At 47.9% G+C, this 16,278-nt stretch overlaps 1 protein-coding gene across 3 annotated transcripts in view; it reads left to right on the top strand.

Moving 5' to 3' along the window:
- The window catches only part of MMACHC (metabolism of cobalamin associated C), a 49,700-nt gene that overhangs the window by 18,340 nt on the left and 15,082 nt on the right, over window positions 1-16,278 (top strand). For 2 of the 3 annotated variants that reach the window (XM_063939409.1, XM_063939410.1), the window contains exon 2: window positions 13,028-13,222. In XM_063939409.1, the coding sequence (XP_063795479.1) occupies window positions 13,028-13,222 (195 nt within the window). Of the gene's footprint in view, window positions 1-12,569; window positions 12,673-13,027; window positions 13,223-16,278 lie in introns of those variants that run through there. The other variant, XM_063939411.1, reaches the window with a different exon arrangement.

Genomic DNA, 16,278 nt, shown 5'->3' with positions numbered 1-16,278 from the left:
GAGCTCGGTAAAGTTTGACAGCCCATCCACAGACCCGTACCACGGGATAAGAAGGAATTCAAATGTATACTTCGCAATGCCTCGAAGCTTGATTTAAAACACGTACGGCACGATGATACATGACCCCCAAACACGGATTCATACACACCTGCTTCTGCTATCTCACTAGGTCATACCCTTTTCCTACCTTCTCCTCTCCTCCCCTACCCAACCATGGAAATGTATTAACCCCTGACATATATTTTTCTCGTTTTGAAATGTTTTAGGAAGTGGCAGTTATTGTTGACTGCCAAAGGGTGGACTGTCAAAGTCAGAAAAATATCACGATGCACACTGCCATATTTGCACCGCATATGTGTCCCTGCTGCGCATGCGTGCGCTCTCCCGTGCGTGCGCATACTCGCTGTTGCGGGCACCCGCAGGCGCACGGTATGCGCATTTACGGTAGAGATTGTATGCGTCTAGCGGGCGACTCTTTCGTTACATATTTCTACTATATAATGTATTTTGTAGATCATGGTCCCTTTGATAGAATCTGAAAGTTTAGTTAATGTAGCATGTTCATGGACAGAGAAATCCCTCTTTGTTTGATACAAAGGGTCAGACAGGAGTAATACAGTGGTGTTTAGTATCCATCGGAAGAGTATTTAATTAGCAATATTCCGGTGTTGGTTTGAAGCGGATTAATCGCTCGTGCGAATAGTTATGGACATAAGAAGTTTATGTCCATTTACTATTATTTGCACTTACTTATTCATGCGGCGGGAAACCCAGTTTCCCACCCACCTGAGCAGTTGGAAATCGTCACAGCCCACCTGTATGAATCAACCTATGACCTTTTGTTATAATGCGAGGAGGAATTCCTGTGTCCAATGAACAATGAGATTGTAGGGACTATTGAATTGTATTGTGTGTGGGGCATAAATAGACAAGCCGATCACATCCAGCTCACTCTTCAACGGTTATCATTGCTGAAAATCGGGAGCTGGATGTCCAGAGGCGCATGCGATCGTTTCCTTTTGTGCGTAAGTTTTCTCTGCAATCATATTGTCTTTCTTGTTGTTATGGGCCATATCTCTCTCTCTCTCTCTCTCTCTCTCTCTCTCTCTCTCTCTCTCTCTCTCTCTCTCTCTCTCTCTCTCTCTCTCTCTCTCTCTCTCTCTCTCTCTCTCTCTCTCTCTCTCTCTCTTCTCCTCTTTCTCTCGTATTCTCTTAAACGTAATAGTATTGTATTTCCTGTGTAGTTATCTGGTTAGGTAGTCTATGTTATATTGTAGTGTATGACTTGTATTGTATTAATTCTTTTGCAAGTATAACATTCATAATATATATATTAGGCGTTGGACCCTAAGCACGGTATCTGTGTATTTCTTATAGTGTTAAGTATTCTCAGAGCGTCAGTGACGCTCAAACAGCTTTTAAGTTAATAAGGTTACACTGTGTTGCATCTACACCCTATCTCTACACTAAGGTTTTACAGCATATTACATTGTTTATGGTTTAGATATAAAGGTTTAACATTGTGAGCGTCAGCGCTGCTGGTGATCTCCTCGTGGTCCCGAGCGTCCGCTACGCTATAGCGAATCATTACGTTAGTCGGCAGCCAATAGCGTGCCTGCCTGTGATCTCTTGGCCGTGAGCGAATGTGACGCTTGAGCGTCTCGACCACGGCTAAGCGATCGTTACGCAACGAGCGTACCCTTACGGTACTCCATACGTAAATAGCGTACAGTGTTCTTAGACCTCATAAAGGGTTTTATATAAGATAAATATTTAGCTTTATCAGGATGTTACATGCTCTCTACTATGACATTGGTCATCGGCCTTGGCAGACGACGTTGATGGCATTTCATCGTCTCGGCCATGACTAGTGGCAGCAGCTTCAGCATGAGGTAGAAGTGGATCTTGATCTTTCCCTATTTTACCCTCCACATTTTTGTTCTCCAGTTTTTAATGTGTGGAATTATATGCCAGTAATATATCAATAGCAATGGCCTACTACTATATATACTGCGCACAAAAACTTAAATGCACCACAGGTATGGATGGCTAGTATACTTGACGACACAGAGGTAGGTAGAGCAGTGGCCTACTGTACCGTACTGCTATATATTATATACTGGTGGTCAGCAAAATTATGCACTGTCCTACTACTATATATATATATATATATATATATATATATATATATTGCGCACAAAAACTTAAATGCACCACAGGTATGGATGGATAGTATACTTGACGACACAGAGGTAGGTAGAGCAGTGGCCTACTGTACCATACTGCTATATATTATATACTGGTGGTCAGCAAAATTATGCACTGTCCTACTACTATATATATACTGCGCACAAAAACTTAAATGCACCACAGGTATGGATGGATAGTATACTTGACGACACAGAGGTAGGTAGAGCAGTGGCCTACTGTACCATACTGCTATATATTATATACTGGTGGTCAGCAAAATTATGCACTGTCCTACTACTATATATATACTGCGCACAAAAACTTAAATGCACCACAGGTATGGATGGATAGTATACTTGACGACACAGAGGTAGGTAGAGCAGTGGCCTACTGTACTGTACTGCTATATATTATATACTGGTGGTCAGCAAAATTATGCACTGTCCTACTACTATATATATACTGCGCACAAAAACTTAAATGCACCACAGGTATGGATGGCTAGTATACTTGACGACACAGAGGTAGGTAGAGCAGTGGCCTATTGTACCGTACTGCTATATATTATATACTGGTGGTTAGCAAAATTATGCACTGTCCTACTACTATATATATATATATATATATATATATATATATATATATATATATATATATATATACTGCGCACAAAAACTTAAATGCACCACAGGTATGGATGGATAGTATACTTGACGACACAGAGGTAGGTAGAGCAGTGGCCTACTATACCGTACTGCTATTATATACTGGTGGTCAGCAAAATTATGCACTGTACTCCTATATACTACAATGCAGCACAGATATGGAGTGTTTTTCAGGCAGAGAACGTATAATACTGGTGGTCACTGGTCAGCAAAACTCTGCACTGTCCTCCTCCTATATAATACTGGTGGTTCCCAGTCCCCACAATAAAGCACACTGAGCACAGATATTTGCAGCACACTGAGCACAGATATGGAGCGTTTTTCAGGCAGAGAACGTATAATACTGGTGGTCACTGGTCAGCAAAACTCTGCACTGTCCTCCTCCTATATAATACTGGTGGTCCCCAGTCCCCACAATAAAGCACACTGAGCACAGATATGGAGCGTTTTTCAGGCAGAGAACGTAGATATTTGCAGCACACTGAGCACAGATATTTGCAGCACACTGAGCACAGATATTTGCAGCTCACTGAGCACAGATATTTGCAGCACACTGATCAAACTGAGAGAACGCCAGCCACGTCCTCTCCCTATCATCTCCAATGCACGAGTGAAAATGGCGGCGACGCGCGGCTCCTTATATAGAATACGAATCTCGCGAGAATCCGACAGCGGGATGATGACGTTCGGGCGCGCTCGGGTTAACCGAGCAAGGCGGGAGGATCCGAGTTTGCCTCGGAACCGTGTAAAATGGGTGAAGTTCGGGGGGCTTCGGATTCCGAGGAACCGAACCCGCTCATCACTATGCAGAACTACAGCTTCTTATTCAAAATTATGAAATCTGGTGTCTGTGCCCGCTTTACCCCTATTTTCATGCCCAAAAAACAAATGGAAAAGCGCTAGAAATCTGTAGTAGATATAAACATTTTTTTCTTTTAAATAAAAAACAAAATATATCACATATAACAAACCATTTGATACTGGCCAGCACCATTCACACATATAAAATATGCTCCATAGTCTAAAAATTATCTCCTATATAATAGCCCAGATCTGTGACTTTGTGACTCATTTGCTAACGCTGGGCGGAGTCACAACACTGGGCGGAGTTAGTCAAATGAGTCACAGATCTGGGCAAATCTACAGGAGACTAGGAGCAGAAGCAGATGGTATGGGCATGGCACAGGCAGGGGTGCATACCTCCCAGCATTCTTCAGGCAGAAGGAGGGACACACAGGCAGCAAAAAGGGGGCGTGTCCAACAAAAAGGGGAGTGGCTTCACGGGAGGGCCCCCGTTTTCGTCAGTGAGGGGGCATGCCCAGCGCTCTGTGAGCTGCTGGCATGCCTCCAGGGGCGGATTATGAGTCCGGGGGGCCCAGGGCACTTGAGACGGGGGGCCCTATCTCATTGCTGTGACTGCTGGGGGTTTGGGGGCGTTGCCTAATCGTGCCGCGTGGCCACGCCCCCTTATGCAAATTCCGGAGATTTTTTTTTTTTAATGGGATTTTGGCCCCTCAGCTAGGGGTAAATACAGAGGGGCTGGTCACTCCCCCGTACACACCCGCATAGGCAGAAGAAAGCAGGGAGGCTGCTGCCTCCCTGCACCACCACAGACCTGCCAACACGCAGCAGAGTGTGCTGACTGTAGCACAATGCTGCTGCTGGCAGGACGGGGAGCTTCAGAGCTGGGACAGAGCTACTCCAGCCAGGGAGGCCCCTAAAACTGTGGGGCCCACGGTACATACCCCCTGCTCCCCCCCTTAATCCGGCTCTGCTGCCGGAACCCCCCTTAATCCGTACCCCCTGATGCCCCCTCTCCCACTGTCTCCACTAAATAGACGCTGTGCGCATGCGCACAGCGTCTGTTCACCGCAGCTCTGCTAAGCAGAACAGCGAGTTCAGGAGCTTCCCAACTGCCCCCCCCCACGGGGGACACTGCGGCCCACGGGTGGGACAGCGGGACAGACCCAAAAAAATGTGACTGTCCCGCGAAAATCAGGACAGTTGGGAGGTATGGGGGTGTGTGAGGGGGTATGCCATACAGACAGATTGGGCACCAGCTCACTGTGTGCTTGACCCCCCACATCAGCATACTCAGCAGGGGCTCTCTGGCGCGGAGGAGCGTCACTTTCTGGCACACTCCACGCTTCTTAGCTGCAGTTTTGTGGGGCACCTGCCGCTGTGCAGGTTCCGTACTGCCTCTGTTATCTCCAGCCCCGGCAACCCCACCGCTAGCTGCAGCGCTGCCACCCGCAGTGAGGTGCGCCCAGCTCCTTCACACACTTTAGCCGGCGGGTAGCGCTGCAGAAGTCAGCGCTGCTTGCAGGCTCCGACCCCCTCCTGCCTCCAGCCACAGCGTCTCCTGGGAGCTAACCAGTCACTCCCAGTCTCCCCTTTCCACAGTGCCCGGCAGCCGCGAGGTCCGCGCCGCGTGCATGCTATGACCCCCTCCTCCCTCCAGCCGCAGCGTCTCCTGGGGGATAACCAGTCACTCCCAGTCTCCCCTTACCACAGTGCCCGGCAGCTGCGCGAGGTCTACGGTGAGTGACTGAGGAGGGGGGGAGGGATGCGGACGGGCAGAGGAAGCAGGACTCCAGCCTGAGAGAGCCAGCCATGCCAAGTCTCCACCAGCAGCAGATTCCAACAGGTTGGAGTGGAACAGCAGCAGCTAGCAGCAGTGACTCCGGTAAGACACATCTGTCTGTCACCACTGTTCTGTCCCTAATACCAATCTCTCCCGTGCCCTGTGTTCTGTCATGTCCCTGTCACCCCTGGCCTTGCCCTGTCACCCTTATCCTGGCCCTGTCACCCTTATCCTGGCCCTGTCACCCTTATCCTGGCCCTGTCACCCCTATCCTGGCCCTGTCACCCCTGTGCTTGCGCTGTCAATCCTATACTGGCCCTGTCACCCCTGTCCTGGTCCTGCCGCCCCTACTCGGGCCATGTCACCCCTATCATGTCCCTGTCATTTCTGTCCTGGCCCCGTCGCCCCTGTCCTGGCCCCATCACCCTTGTCCTTGCCCCGTCACCCCTGTCCTGGCCCCATCACCCCTCACCTGGCCCTGTCACCCCTCACCTGGCCCTGTCACCCCTGTCCTGGCCCTGTCACCCCTGTTCTGACCCTGTCACCACTGTCCTGGCCACATCACCCCTGTTCTGACCCTGTCACCCCTCACCTGGCCCTGTCACCCCTGTCCTGGCCCTGTCACCCCTGTTCTGACCCTGTCACCACTGTCCTGGCCCTGTTACTGCATACCCTCCAACTACCTTTTTGGCAGGTACAGTACCCGCAGCGCCTCCAGACCCCTCCCCAATGCACCACACCTCCGTACCTTCCCCTCCACCACATGCGGCACTCCACCCCTCCCCCACACGCTGTGCCTCCAGACCCCCTACATTACCCGCGGCTCCCACTCTCCCGCCCCTCCACCACCCACAGCACCTCCAGGCCCCCTCCACCATCCACCCCCCATATATGTCTCCCCCCACACCTGCCCCCCCTCCACCCGCAGCATCTGCAGACACCCTCCTCAATCCGTGGTCCCCCCCTCACCCACCCCTCCCCCACCCACGGCACCCCCACACCTGCCCCTCCACCACCTGCAGCGCCTCGAGACCCCCTTCCCCATCCGCCGCACCACCTGTACCTGCCCCTCCCCCACCCATGGTGCCTCCAGACCCCCTACCCCACCCCCGGCACCCCCGCCCCTTCCCATCCCACAGCACCTCTGGAACCCTTCACCCCGCCATCCGCAACATCCCCACACCCTGCCCCTCTCCCACCCATGGCACCCCTGCCCCTCCCCCACCTGCAGTGCCTCCGGACCCCTCCCCCATCTGCAGCCCCCACTCCTCTGCCCCTCCCCCATCCGCAGCACCTCCCGACCCTTCCCCATCAGGGCCCCTCCCGCTTCTGCCCCCCCTCCACCCGCAGCATCTACAGACACCCTCCCCCATCCCCAGTCCCCCCCCGCACCCGCTACATTCTGTACATCATGCCCTGCAGGTGCTGTTCACGCCGTCGCAAGGGGCTGCGCCTCCTTCACCATCGCACGCACTTTCATTGTGCAATATTTAACCACTAACAAAGGAATGCAGGTAATACTCCATATAATACAAATATTGAACCCCAGAAACGCATGCAAGGGTTAAGGGGGCGTAGCCCCTTGCGACAATGTGAAGAGCGCCCGTAGGGCACGATGAAGCACCTAGTTAGATATATAAATGACAAAATGTACCACCACAGAGCAAAATACTGCAAGACTATTCTGCAACAAAGTCTCTTTATCTTATACTGCTGTAGGACTATGTATCACCTGGAATAGGCTGCAGAATTTATCTGTAACAAAGTCTCCTTTGCTTAAGTCTCAATAACACTAGGTAGCACCTAAAGTGTTTAATATCCAGCACCTGAGAGTTGTTAGCTGTTAGAGTTGTTAATTAGCCTTTAGGCGTCCTTCAGCTTTATAATTATACTAAGCTGAAAACTCTCGCTGAGTTAATAGACACAGTTCATGCGTATTCAGGCAGTATTAGTAGACATCATGCAAATGCTCATATCAGGTTAGTTTACCATATATGCCAATATGGAAATTGGAATAACCTCAGTTAATCAGCAGAGTTGATGGTATTCCTCCCAGCTGGAGCTCCTCCCGGCAGCTTTATCTGGAGTACATATACATTGCCTTTGTAGCACTCCGTCCCCCTTCTAATGGCTTTGTGGGGTCTGCAACACGCTGGCCAGTGGATGTGGTATTTGAAAGCTGTATCCCGTGTGTTTTGGAGACGTACAGATGCGTTTCCCCGCCTTCAGAAGCTCGGCGGCTTCATCAAATGCTTGTTGGTCAAGGCAAATTGCAAGTGGGTGATACGTAAGTGACCACCCTGTGTGAGTTTCAAGTGTCAAATCTTTTGACCAACGCTGTTTAACCCTTGCACAACTACAGCTTCTTATTCAAAATGATGAAATCTGGTGTCTGTGCCCGCTTTACCACCATTTTCCTGCCCAAATGCTTGTTGGTCAAGGCAAATTGCAAGTGGGTGATATGTAAGTGACCACACTGTGTGAGTTTCAAGTGTCAAATCTTTTGACCAACGCTGTTTAACCCTTGCACAGCTACAGCTTCTTATTCAAATTGATGAAATCTGGTGTCTGTGCCCGCTTTACCACCATTTTCATGCCCAAATGCTTGTTGGTCAAGGCAAATTGCAAGTGGGTGATATGTAAGTGACCACCCTGTGTGAGTTTCAAGTGTCAAATCTTTTGACCAACGCTGTTTAACCCTTGCACAACTACAGCTTCTTATTCAAAATGATGAAATCTGGTGTCTGTGCCCGCTTTACCACCATTTTCCTGCCCAAATGCTTGTTGGTCAAGGCAAATTGCAAGTGGGTGATATGTAAGTGACCACACTGTGTGAGTTTCAAGTGTCAAATCTTTTGACCAACGCTGTTTAACCCTTGCACAGCTACAGCTTCTTATTCAAATTGATGAAATCTGGTGTCTGTGCCCGCTTTACCACCATTTTCATGCCCAAATGCTTGTTGGTCAAGGCAAATTGCAAGTGGGTGATATGTAAGTGACCACCCTGTGTGAGTTTCACGTGTCAAATTTGTTGACCAACGCTGTTTAACCCTTGCAGAACTACAGCTTCTTATTCAAAATGATGAAATCTGGTGTCTGTGCCCGCCTTGCCACCATTTTCATGCCCAAATGCTTGTTGGTCAAGGCAAATTGCAAGTGGGTGATATGTAAGTGACCACCCTGTGTAAGTTTCAAGTGTCAAATCTGTTAACCAACGCTGTTTAACCCTTGTACAGCTACAGCTTCTTATTCAAAATGATGAAATCTGGTGTCTGTGCCCGCTTTACCACCATTTTCATGCCCAAATGCTTGTTGGTCAAGACAAACTGCAAGTGGGTGATATGTAAGTGACCACCCTGTGTGAGTTTCAAGTGTCAAATCTTTTGACCAACGCTGTTTAACCCTTGTACAGCTACAGCTTCTTATTCAAAATGATGAAATCTGGTGTCTGTGCCCGCTTTACCACCATTTTCATGCCCAAATGCTTGTTGGTCAAGACAAACTGCAAGTGGGTGATATGTAAGTGACCACCCTGTGTGAGGTTCAAGTGTCAAATCTTTTGACCAACGCTGTTTAACCCTTGTACAGCTACAGCTTCTTATTCAAAATGATGAAATCTGGTGTCTGTGCCCGCTTTACCACCATTTTCATGCCCAAATGCTTGTTGGTCAAGGCAAATTGCAAGTGGGTGATATGTAAGTGACCACCCTGTGTGAGTTTCAAGTGTCAAATCTGTTGACCAACGCTGTTTAACCCTTGCACAGCTACAGCTTCTTATTCAAAATGATGAAATCTGGTGTCTGTGCCCGCTTTACCACCATTTTCATGCCCAAATGCTTGTTGGTCAAGGCAACTTGCATGTGGGTGATATGTAAGTGACCACCCTGTGTGAGGTTCAAGTGTCAAATCTTTTGACCAACGCTGTTTAACCCTTGCACAGCTACAGCTTCTTATTCAAATTGATGAAATCTGGTGTCTGTGCCCGCTTTACCACCATTTTCATGCCCAAATGCTTGTTGGTCAAGACATACTGCAAGTGGGTGATATGTAAGTGACCACCCTGTGTGATTTTCAAGTGTCAAATCTGTTGACCAACGCTGTTTAACCCTTGCACAACTACAGCTTCTTATTCAAAATGATGAAATCTGGTGTCTGTGCCCGCCTTGCCACCATTTTTTCATGCCCAAATGCTTGTTGGTCAAGGCAAATTGCAAGTGGGTGATATGTAAGTGACTACCCTGTGTGAGTTTCAAGTATCAAATCTTTTGACCAACGCTGTTTAACCCTTGCACAGCTACAGCTTCTTATTCAAAATGATGAAATCTGGTGTCTGTGCCCGCTTTACCACCATTTTCATGCTTAAATGCTTGTTGGTCAAGACAAATTGCAAGTGGGTGATATGTAAGTGACAACCCTGTGTGAGTTTCAAGTATCAAATCTTTTGACCAACGCTGTTTAACCCTTGCACAGCTACAGCTTCTTATTCAAAATGATGAAATCTGGTGTCTGTGCCCGCTTTACCACCATTTTCATGCCCAAATGCTTGTTGGTCAAGACAAACTGCAAGTGGGTGATATGTAAGTGACCACCCTGTGTGAGTTTCAAGTGTCAAATATTTTGACCAACGCTGTTTAACCCTTGTACAGCTACAGCTTCTTATTCAAAATGATGAAATCTGGTGTCTGTGCCCGCCTTGCCACCATTTTTTCATGCCCAAATGCTTGTTGGTCAAGGCAAATTGCAAGTGGGTGATATGTAAGTGACCACCCTGTGTGAGTTTCAAGTGTCAAATGTTTTGACCAACGCTGTTTAACCCTTGCACAGCTACAGCTTCTTATTCAAATTGATGAAATCTGGTGTCTGTGCCACTTTACCACCATTTTCATGCCCAAATGCTTGTTGGTCAAAGCAAATTGCAAGTGGGTGATATGTAAGTGACCATCCTGTGTAGGTTTCAAGTGTCAAATCTGTTGACCAACGCTGTTTAACCCTTGCACAGCTACAGCTTCTTATTCAAAATGATGAAATCTGGTGTCTGTGCCCGCTTTACCACCATTTTCATGCCCAAATGCTTGTTGGTCAAGACAAACTGCAAGTGGGTGATATGTAAGTGACCACCCTGTGTGAGTTTCAAGTGTCAAATCTTTTGACCAACGCTGTTTAACCCTTGTACAGCTACAGCTTCTTATTCAAAATGATAAAATCTGGTGTCTGTGCCCGCTTTACCACCATTTTCATGCCCAAATGCTTGTTGGTCAAGACAAATTGCAAGTGGGTGATATGTAAGTGACCACCCTGTGTGAGTTTCAAGTGTCAAATCTGTTGACCAACGCTGTTTAACCCTTGCACAGCTACAGCTTCTTATTCAAAATGATGAAATCTGGTGTCTGTGCCCGCTTTACCACCATTTTCATGCCCAAATGCTTGTTGGTCAAGGCAACTTGCATGTGGGTGATATGTAAGTGACCACCCTGTGTGAGGTTCAAGTGTCAAATCTTTTGACCAACGCTGTTTAACCCTTGCACAGCTACAGCTTCTTATTCAAATTGATGAAATCTGGTGTCTGTGCCCGCTTTACCACCATTTTCATGCCCAAATGCTTGTTGGTCAAGGCAACTTGCAAGTGGGTGATATGTAAGTGACCACCCTGTGTGAGGTTCAAGTGTCAAATGTTTTGACCAACGCTGTTTAACCCTTGCACAGCTACAGCTTCTTATTCAAATTGATGAAATCTGGTGTCTGTGCCACTATACCACCATTTTCATGCCCAAATGCTTGTTGGTCAAAGCAAATTGCAAGTGGGTGATATGTAAGTGACCACCCTGTGTGAGTTTCAAGTGTCAAATGTTTTGACCAACGCTGTTTAACCCTTGCACAGCTACAGCTTCTTATTCAAAATGATGAAATCTGGTGTCTGTGCCCGCTTTACCACCATTTTCATGCCCAAATGCTTGTTGGTCAAGACAAACTGCAAGTGGGTGATATGTAAGTGACCACCCTGTGTGAGTTTCAAGTGTCAAATCTTTTGACCAACGCTGTTTAACCCTTGTACAGCTACAGCTTCTTATTCAAAATGATGAAATCTGGTGTCTGTGCCCGCCTTGCCACCATTTTTTCATGCCCAAATGCTTGTTGGTCAAGGCAAATTGCAAGTGGGTGATATGTAAGTGACCACCCTGTGTGTTTCAAGTATCAAATCTTTTGACCAACGCTGTTTAACCCTTGCACAGCTACAGCTTCTTATTCAAAATGATGAAATCTGGTGTCTGTGCCCGCTTTACCACCATTTTCATGCCCAAATGCTTGTTGGTCAAGACAAATTGCAGGTGGGTGATATGTAAGTGACCACCCTGTGTGAGTTTCAAGTGTCAAATCTGTTGACCAACGCTGTTTAACCCTTGCACAGCTACAGCTTCTTATTCAAAATGATGAAATCTGGTGTCTGTGCCCGCTTTACCACCATTTTCATGCCCAAATGCTTGTTGGTCAAGACAACTTGCATGTGGGTGATATGTAAGTGACCACCCTGTGTGAGGTTCAAGTGTCAAATCTTTTGACCAACGCTGTTTAACCCTTGCACAGCTACAGCTTCTTATTCAAATTGATGAAATCTGGTGTCTGTGCCCGCTTTACCACCATTTTCATGCCCAAATGCTTGTTGGTCAAGGCAACTTGCAAGTGGGTGATATGTAAGTGACCACCCTGTGTGAGTTTCAAGTGTCAAATGTTTTGACCAACGCTGTTTAACCCTTGCACAGCTACAGCTTCTTATTCAAATTGATGAAATCTGGTGTCTGTGCCACTTTACCACCATTTTCATGCCCAAATGCTTGTTGGTTAAAGCAAATTGCAAGTGGGTGATATGTAAGTGACCATCCTGTGTAGGTTTCAAGTGTCAAATCTGTTGACCAACGCTGTTTAACCCTTGCACAGCTACAGCTTCTTATTCAAAATGATGAAATCTGGTGTCTGTGCCCGCTTTACCACCATTTTCATGCCTAAATCATTTTTGTTTATTGCAAAATGTCATGTAAATTGGTGTAAGGGACACTATTTGAAGTTTATGCAATGTTAACTTAGTGATCTATCCTTATTTAATTTATTTTAATATAATAATTTCTGAATAAGAAGCTGGAGCCGAATAAGAAGTGAATAAGAAGCTGGAGCCGAATAAGAAGTGAATAAGAAGCTGGCCGAATAAGAAGCTAACTTCAGCCTCGTCATTCCCTCATGGTAGATGCTAGAATCAAGTGGCCTAAAGGACCTATGATGCCAGGGGGAGGAGCCACATCACCAGGGGGAGGAGCTAGGCCAGTGAGAGAATTCTTCTATCCACGCCACCAACTATTAGCTTTAGTAACCCGGTGGTGAGCCACCGAGCCCGAAGCGTGGCGAGTGATCATTTCAGGTACCCTGTTCGGCCATGGCTCCTCTCCCTGGCGACGTGGCTCCTCCCCCTGGTGACATCAGAGGTCCCTTACCCAACTTGGATTAAGAACTAACCATTACCTCATGTTATGTTATGTTACATTTGTTTGATCATTTGTGTCTGTCTCCCTCTTACTGTCGATTACTGTTTTCATTGCAGGTCAGTTGGTACAATGCCGTCCTGGAACCCACATTTCATCTGCCCTACCCTGGGGACACTTTGGCGTTTGTTGTACTTAGTGCCCCCTCCATGTTTGAGAAGGCGTTTAGACCATTCCTGTCTCAGCAGAAGCTGCAGAGCCTCCGGGACCCCATAGACCAGTGTGTGGCGTACCACATGGCGCTGGCCAAGGAGGTGAGTCTGTTGTTAGGCTGTAACCGGCAGTAATGGTCTGATCAGATCTTATAATAAAGCGCTTTAAATAGTTCTATGCAGCGCCACTCGTATAACTATTACCTGGCCTTTTCTGTGGCAAATCTACTGCTCTGGTTAGTAATTATAGCAATGCAGTAGATATGTAGCGAAGCTATTATAAGCTAGTTTACCCCCCCCCCCCCCCCCTCCGCACCTTTTTAGTAACGTGTGACATTCCATAGAATGAGCATTGTCTTCTCTAGCTTAGTACATAGGAGTGTGACTGTATCTCTACAGATGAATGTGTGACCGTTAATGCCCTAATCACCATTCCTGTATGATTTCGAATTCCTTTCTCCTTTTGGAACTGAGTAATTATATGGTATGGCCCTCCAGGGTTTGGTGTGCCACTATGACCCTTCCCCCAGGCGTGAGTGATGGTTTGGTGTGCCACTATGACCCTTCCCCCCCCAGGCGTGAGTGATGGTTTGGTGTGCCACTATGACCCTTCCCCCCCCAGGCGTGAGTGGTGGTTTGGTGTGCCACTATGACCCTTCCCCCCCAGGCGTGAGTGATGGTTTGGTGTGCCACTATGACACTTCCACCCAGGCGTGAGTGATGGTTTGGTGCGCCACTATGACCCCCCCCCCCCAGGCGTGAGTGATGGTTTGGTGTGCCACTATGACCCTTACCCCAGGCGTGAGTGATGGTTTGGTGTGTCACTATCATAGGCAAACGCAGGGGGGGTTTTGGTTGCCCAGAAACCCCCCTCCTCTTGGCCAGCGGCTCAAATGAACACTACAATGGCATATAATACAATTACTAGAGCTGCCGCCACGACATGCAGTTTAAGGGACAGAGCACATGCCTAGTGGTAGCAGCTTCTTCTACCAAGTTTGCTGTGTGTGTGGATCTGAGTGCTCAATCAGTGCTCTGGACTGGAGAGTAGCTGTCAGGAAGAAGATACAGGAGCCTTACCATGAGGTGGAAGAATGTGATTAGAAAGTGCAGTTCTGTTTCCTACTAGTTCTATTATGTTTGTGTATTTATTTATGGGATGTTTAACTTTTTACTGACCACTTATGTTATTTTTCTCTGACGTCCTAGTGGATGCTGGGAACTCCGTAAGGACCATGGGGATTAGCGGCTCCGCAGGAGACTGGGCACAAAAGTAAAAGCTTTAGGACTACCTGGTGTGCACTGGCTCCTCCCCCTATGACCCTCCTCCAAGCCTCAGTTAGATTTTTGTGCCCGGCCGAGAAGGGTGCACACTAGGGGCTCTCCTGAGCTTCTTAGTGAAAGTTTTAGTTTTAGGTTTTTTATTTTCAGTGAGACCTGCTGGCAACAGGCTCACTGCATCGAGGGACTAAGGGGAGAAGAAGCGAACTCACCTGAAGTGCAGAGTGGATTGGGCTTCTTAGGCTACTGGACACCATTAGCTCCAGAGGGACCGAACACAGGCCCAGCCTCTGAGCTCGGTCCCAGAGCCGCGCCGCCGGCCCCCTTACAGAGCCAGAAGCAAGAAGAGGTTCGGAAAAATCGGCGGCAGAAGACATCAGTCTTCAACAAGGTAGCGCACAGCACTGCAGCTGTGCGCCATTGTTACTCAGGCACACTTCACACTCCGGTCACTGAGGGTGCAGGGCGCTAGGGGGGGGCGCCCTGAGCAGCAATGTAAAACACCTTGGCTGGCATAAATACACCACATATAACCCCCAGGGCTATATGGATGTATTTTAACCCCTGCCAGAACTTACAAAAAAGCGGGAGAAAAGGCCGCCGAGAAGGGGGCGGAGCCTATCTCCTCAGCACACAGGCGCCATTTTCCATCACAGCTCCGCTGGAAGGACGTCTCCCTGACTCTCCCCTGCAGTCCTGCACTACAGAAAAGGGTAAAAAAGAGAGGGGGGGCACTAATTTGGCGCAGTTTTGATACTAACAGCAGCTATAAAGGAAAAGCACATTTTATAGTGGTATTCCTGTTTATATATAGCGCTCTGGTGTGTGCTGGCATACTCTCCCTCTGTCTCCCCAAAGGGCTAGTGGGGTCCTGTCCTCTATCAGAGCATTCCCTGTGTGTATGCGGTGTGTCGGTACGAATGTGTCGACATGTTTGAGGAGGAAAATGAGATGGAGGCGGAGCAATTGCCTATTATACAGTTGTCACCCCCTGGGGAGTCGACACCTGAGTGGATGAGCTTATGGAAGGAATTGCGTGACAGTGTCAGCTCGTTACGACAGACAGTTGACGACATGAGACAGCCGGCTACTCAGCTTGTGCCTGTCCAAGGGTCTCAAACGCCATCAGGGGCGTTAAAACGCCCGTTACCTCAAATGACAGACACGGATACTGACTCCAGTGTCGACGATGATGAGACAAACGTGACTTCCACTAGGGCCACACGTTACATGATTGAAGCAATTAAAAATGTATTGCATATCTCTGATAATACCAGTACCACTAAAAAGGGTATTATGTTTGGTGAGAAAAAACTGCCTGTAGTTTTTCCTGTATCCGAGGAATTAAATGAAGTGTGTGATGAGGCGTGGGTTTCCCCCAATAAAAAACTGATAATTCCTAAAAGGTTATTGGCATCGTACCCTTTCCCGCCAGAGGATAGGGCACGTTGGGAAACACCCCCTAGGGTGGATAAAGCGCTCACACGTTTGTCAAAACAGGTAGCACTACCCTCTCCTGATACGGCCGCCCTAAAGGAACCTGCCGATAGAAAGCTGGAGAATATCCTAAAATGTATATACTCTCACACGGGTGTTATACTGCGACCAGCAATCGCCTCAGCCTGGATGTGCAGTGCGGGCCTGGCGTTGTCGGATTCCCTGACTGAAAATATTGATACCCTAGATAGGGACAGTATATTACTGACTATAGAGCATTTGAAGGATGCATTTCTATATATGCGTGATGCACAGAGGGATATTTGCCGACTGGCATCAAGAGTTAGCGCGCTGTCCATTTCTGCTAGAAGAGGTTTATGGACGCGGCAGTGGTCAGGTGATGCGGATTCTAAAAGGCACATGGAAGTATTGCCTTATAA

The sequence above is a fragment of the Pseudophryne corroboree genome, chromosome 9 (genome assembly GCF_028390025.1).
Source record: "Pseudophryne corroboree isolate aPseCor3 chromosome 9, aPseCor3.hap2, whole genome shotgun sequence".
In the NCBI taxonomy this organism is placed as follows: Eukaryota; Metazoa; Chordata; class Amphibia; order Anura; family Myobatrachidae; genus Pseudophryne; species Pseudophryne corroboree.
Note: the sequence above shows the minus strand (reverse complement) of the source record. Positions and strands in the feature narration are given on the sequence as shown.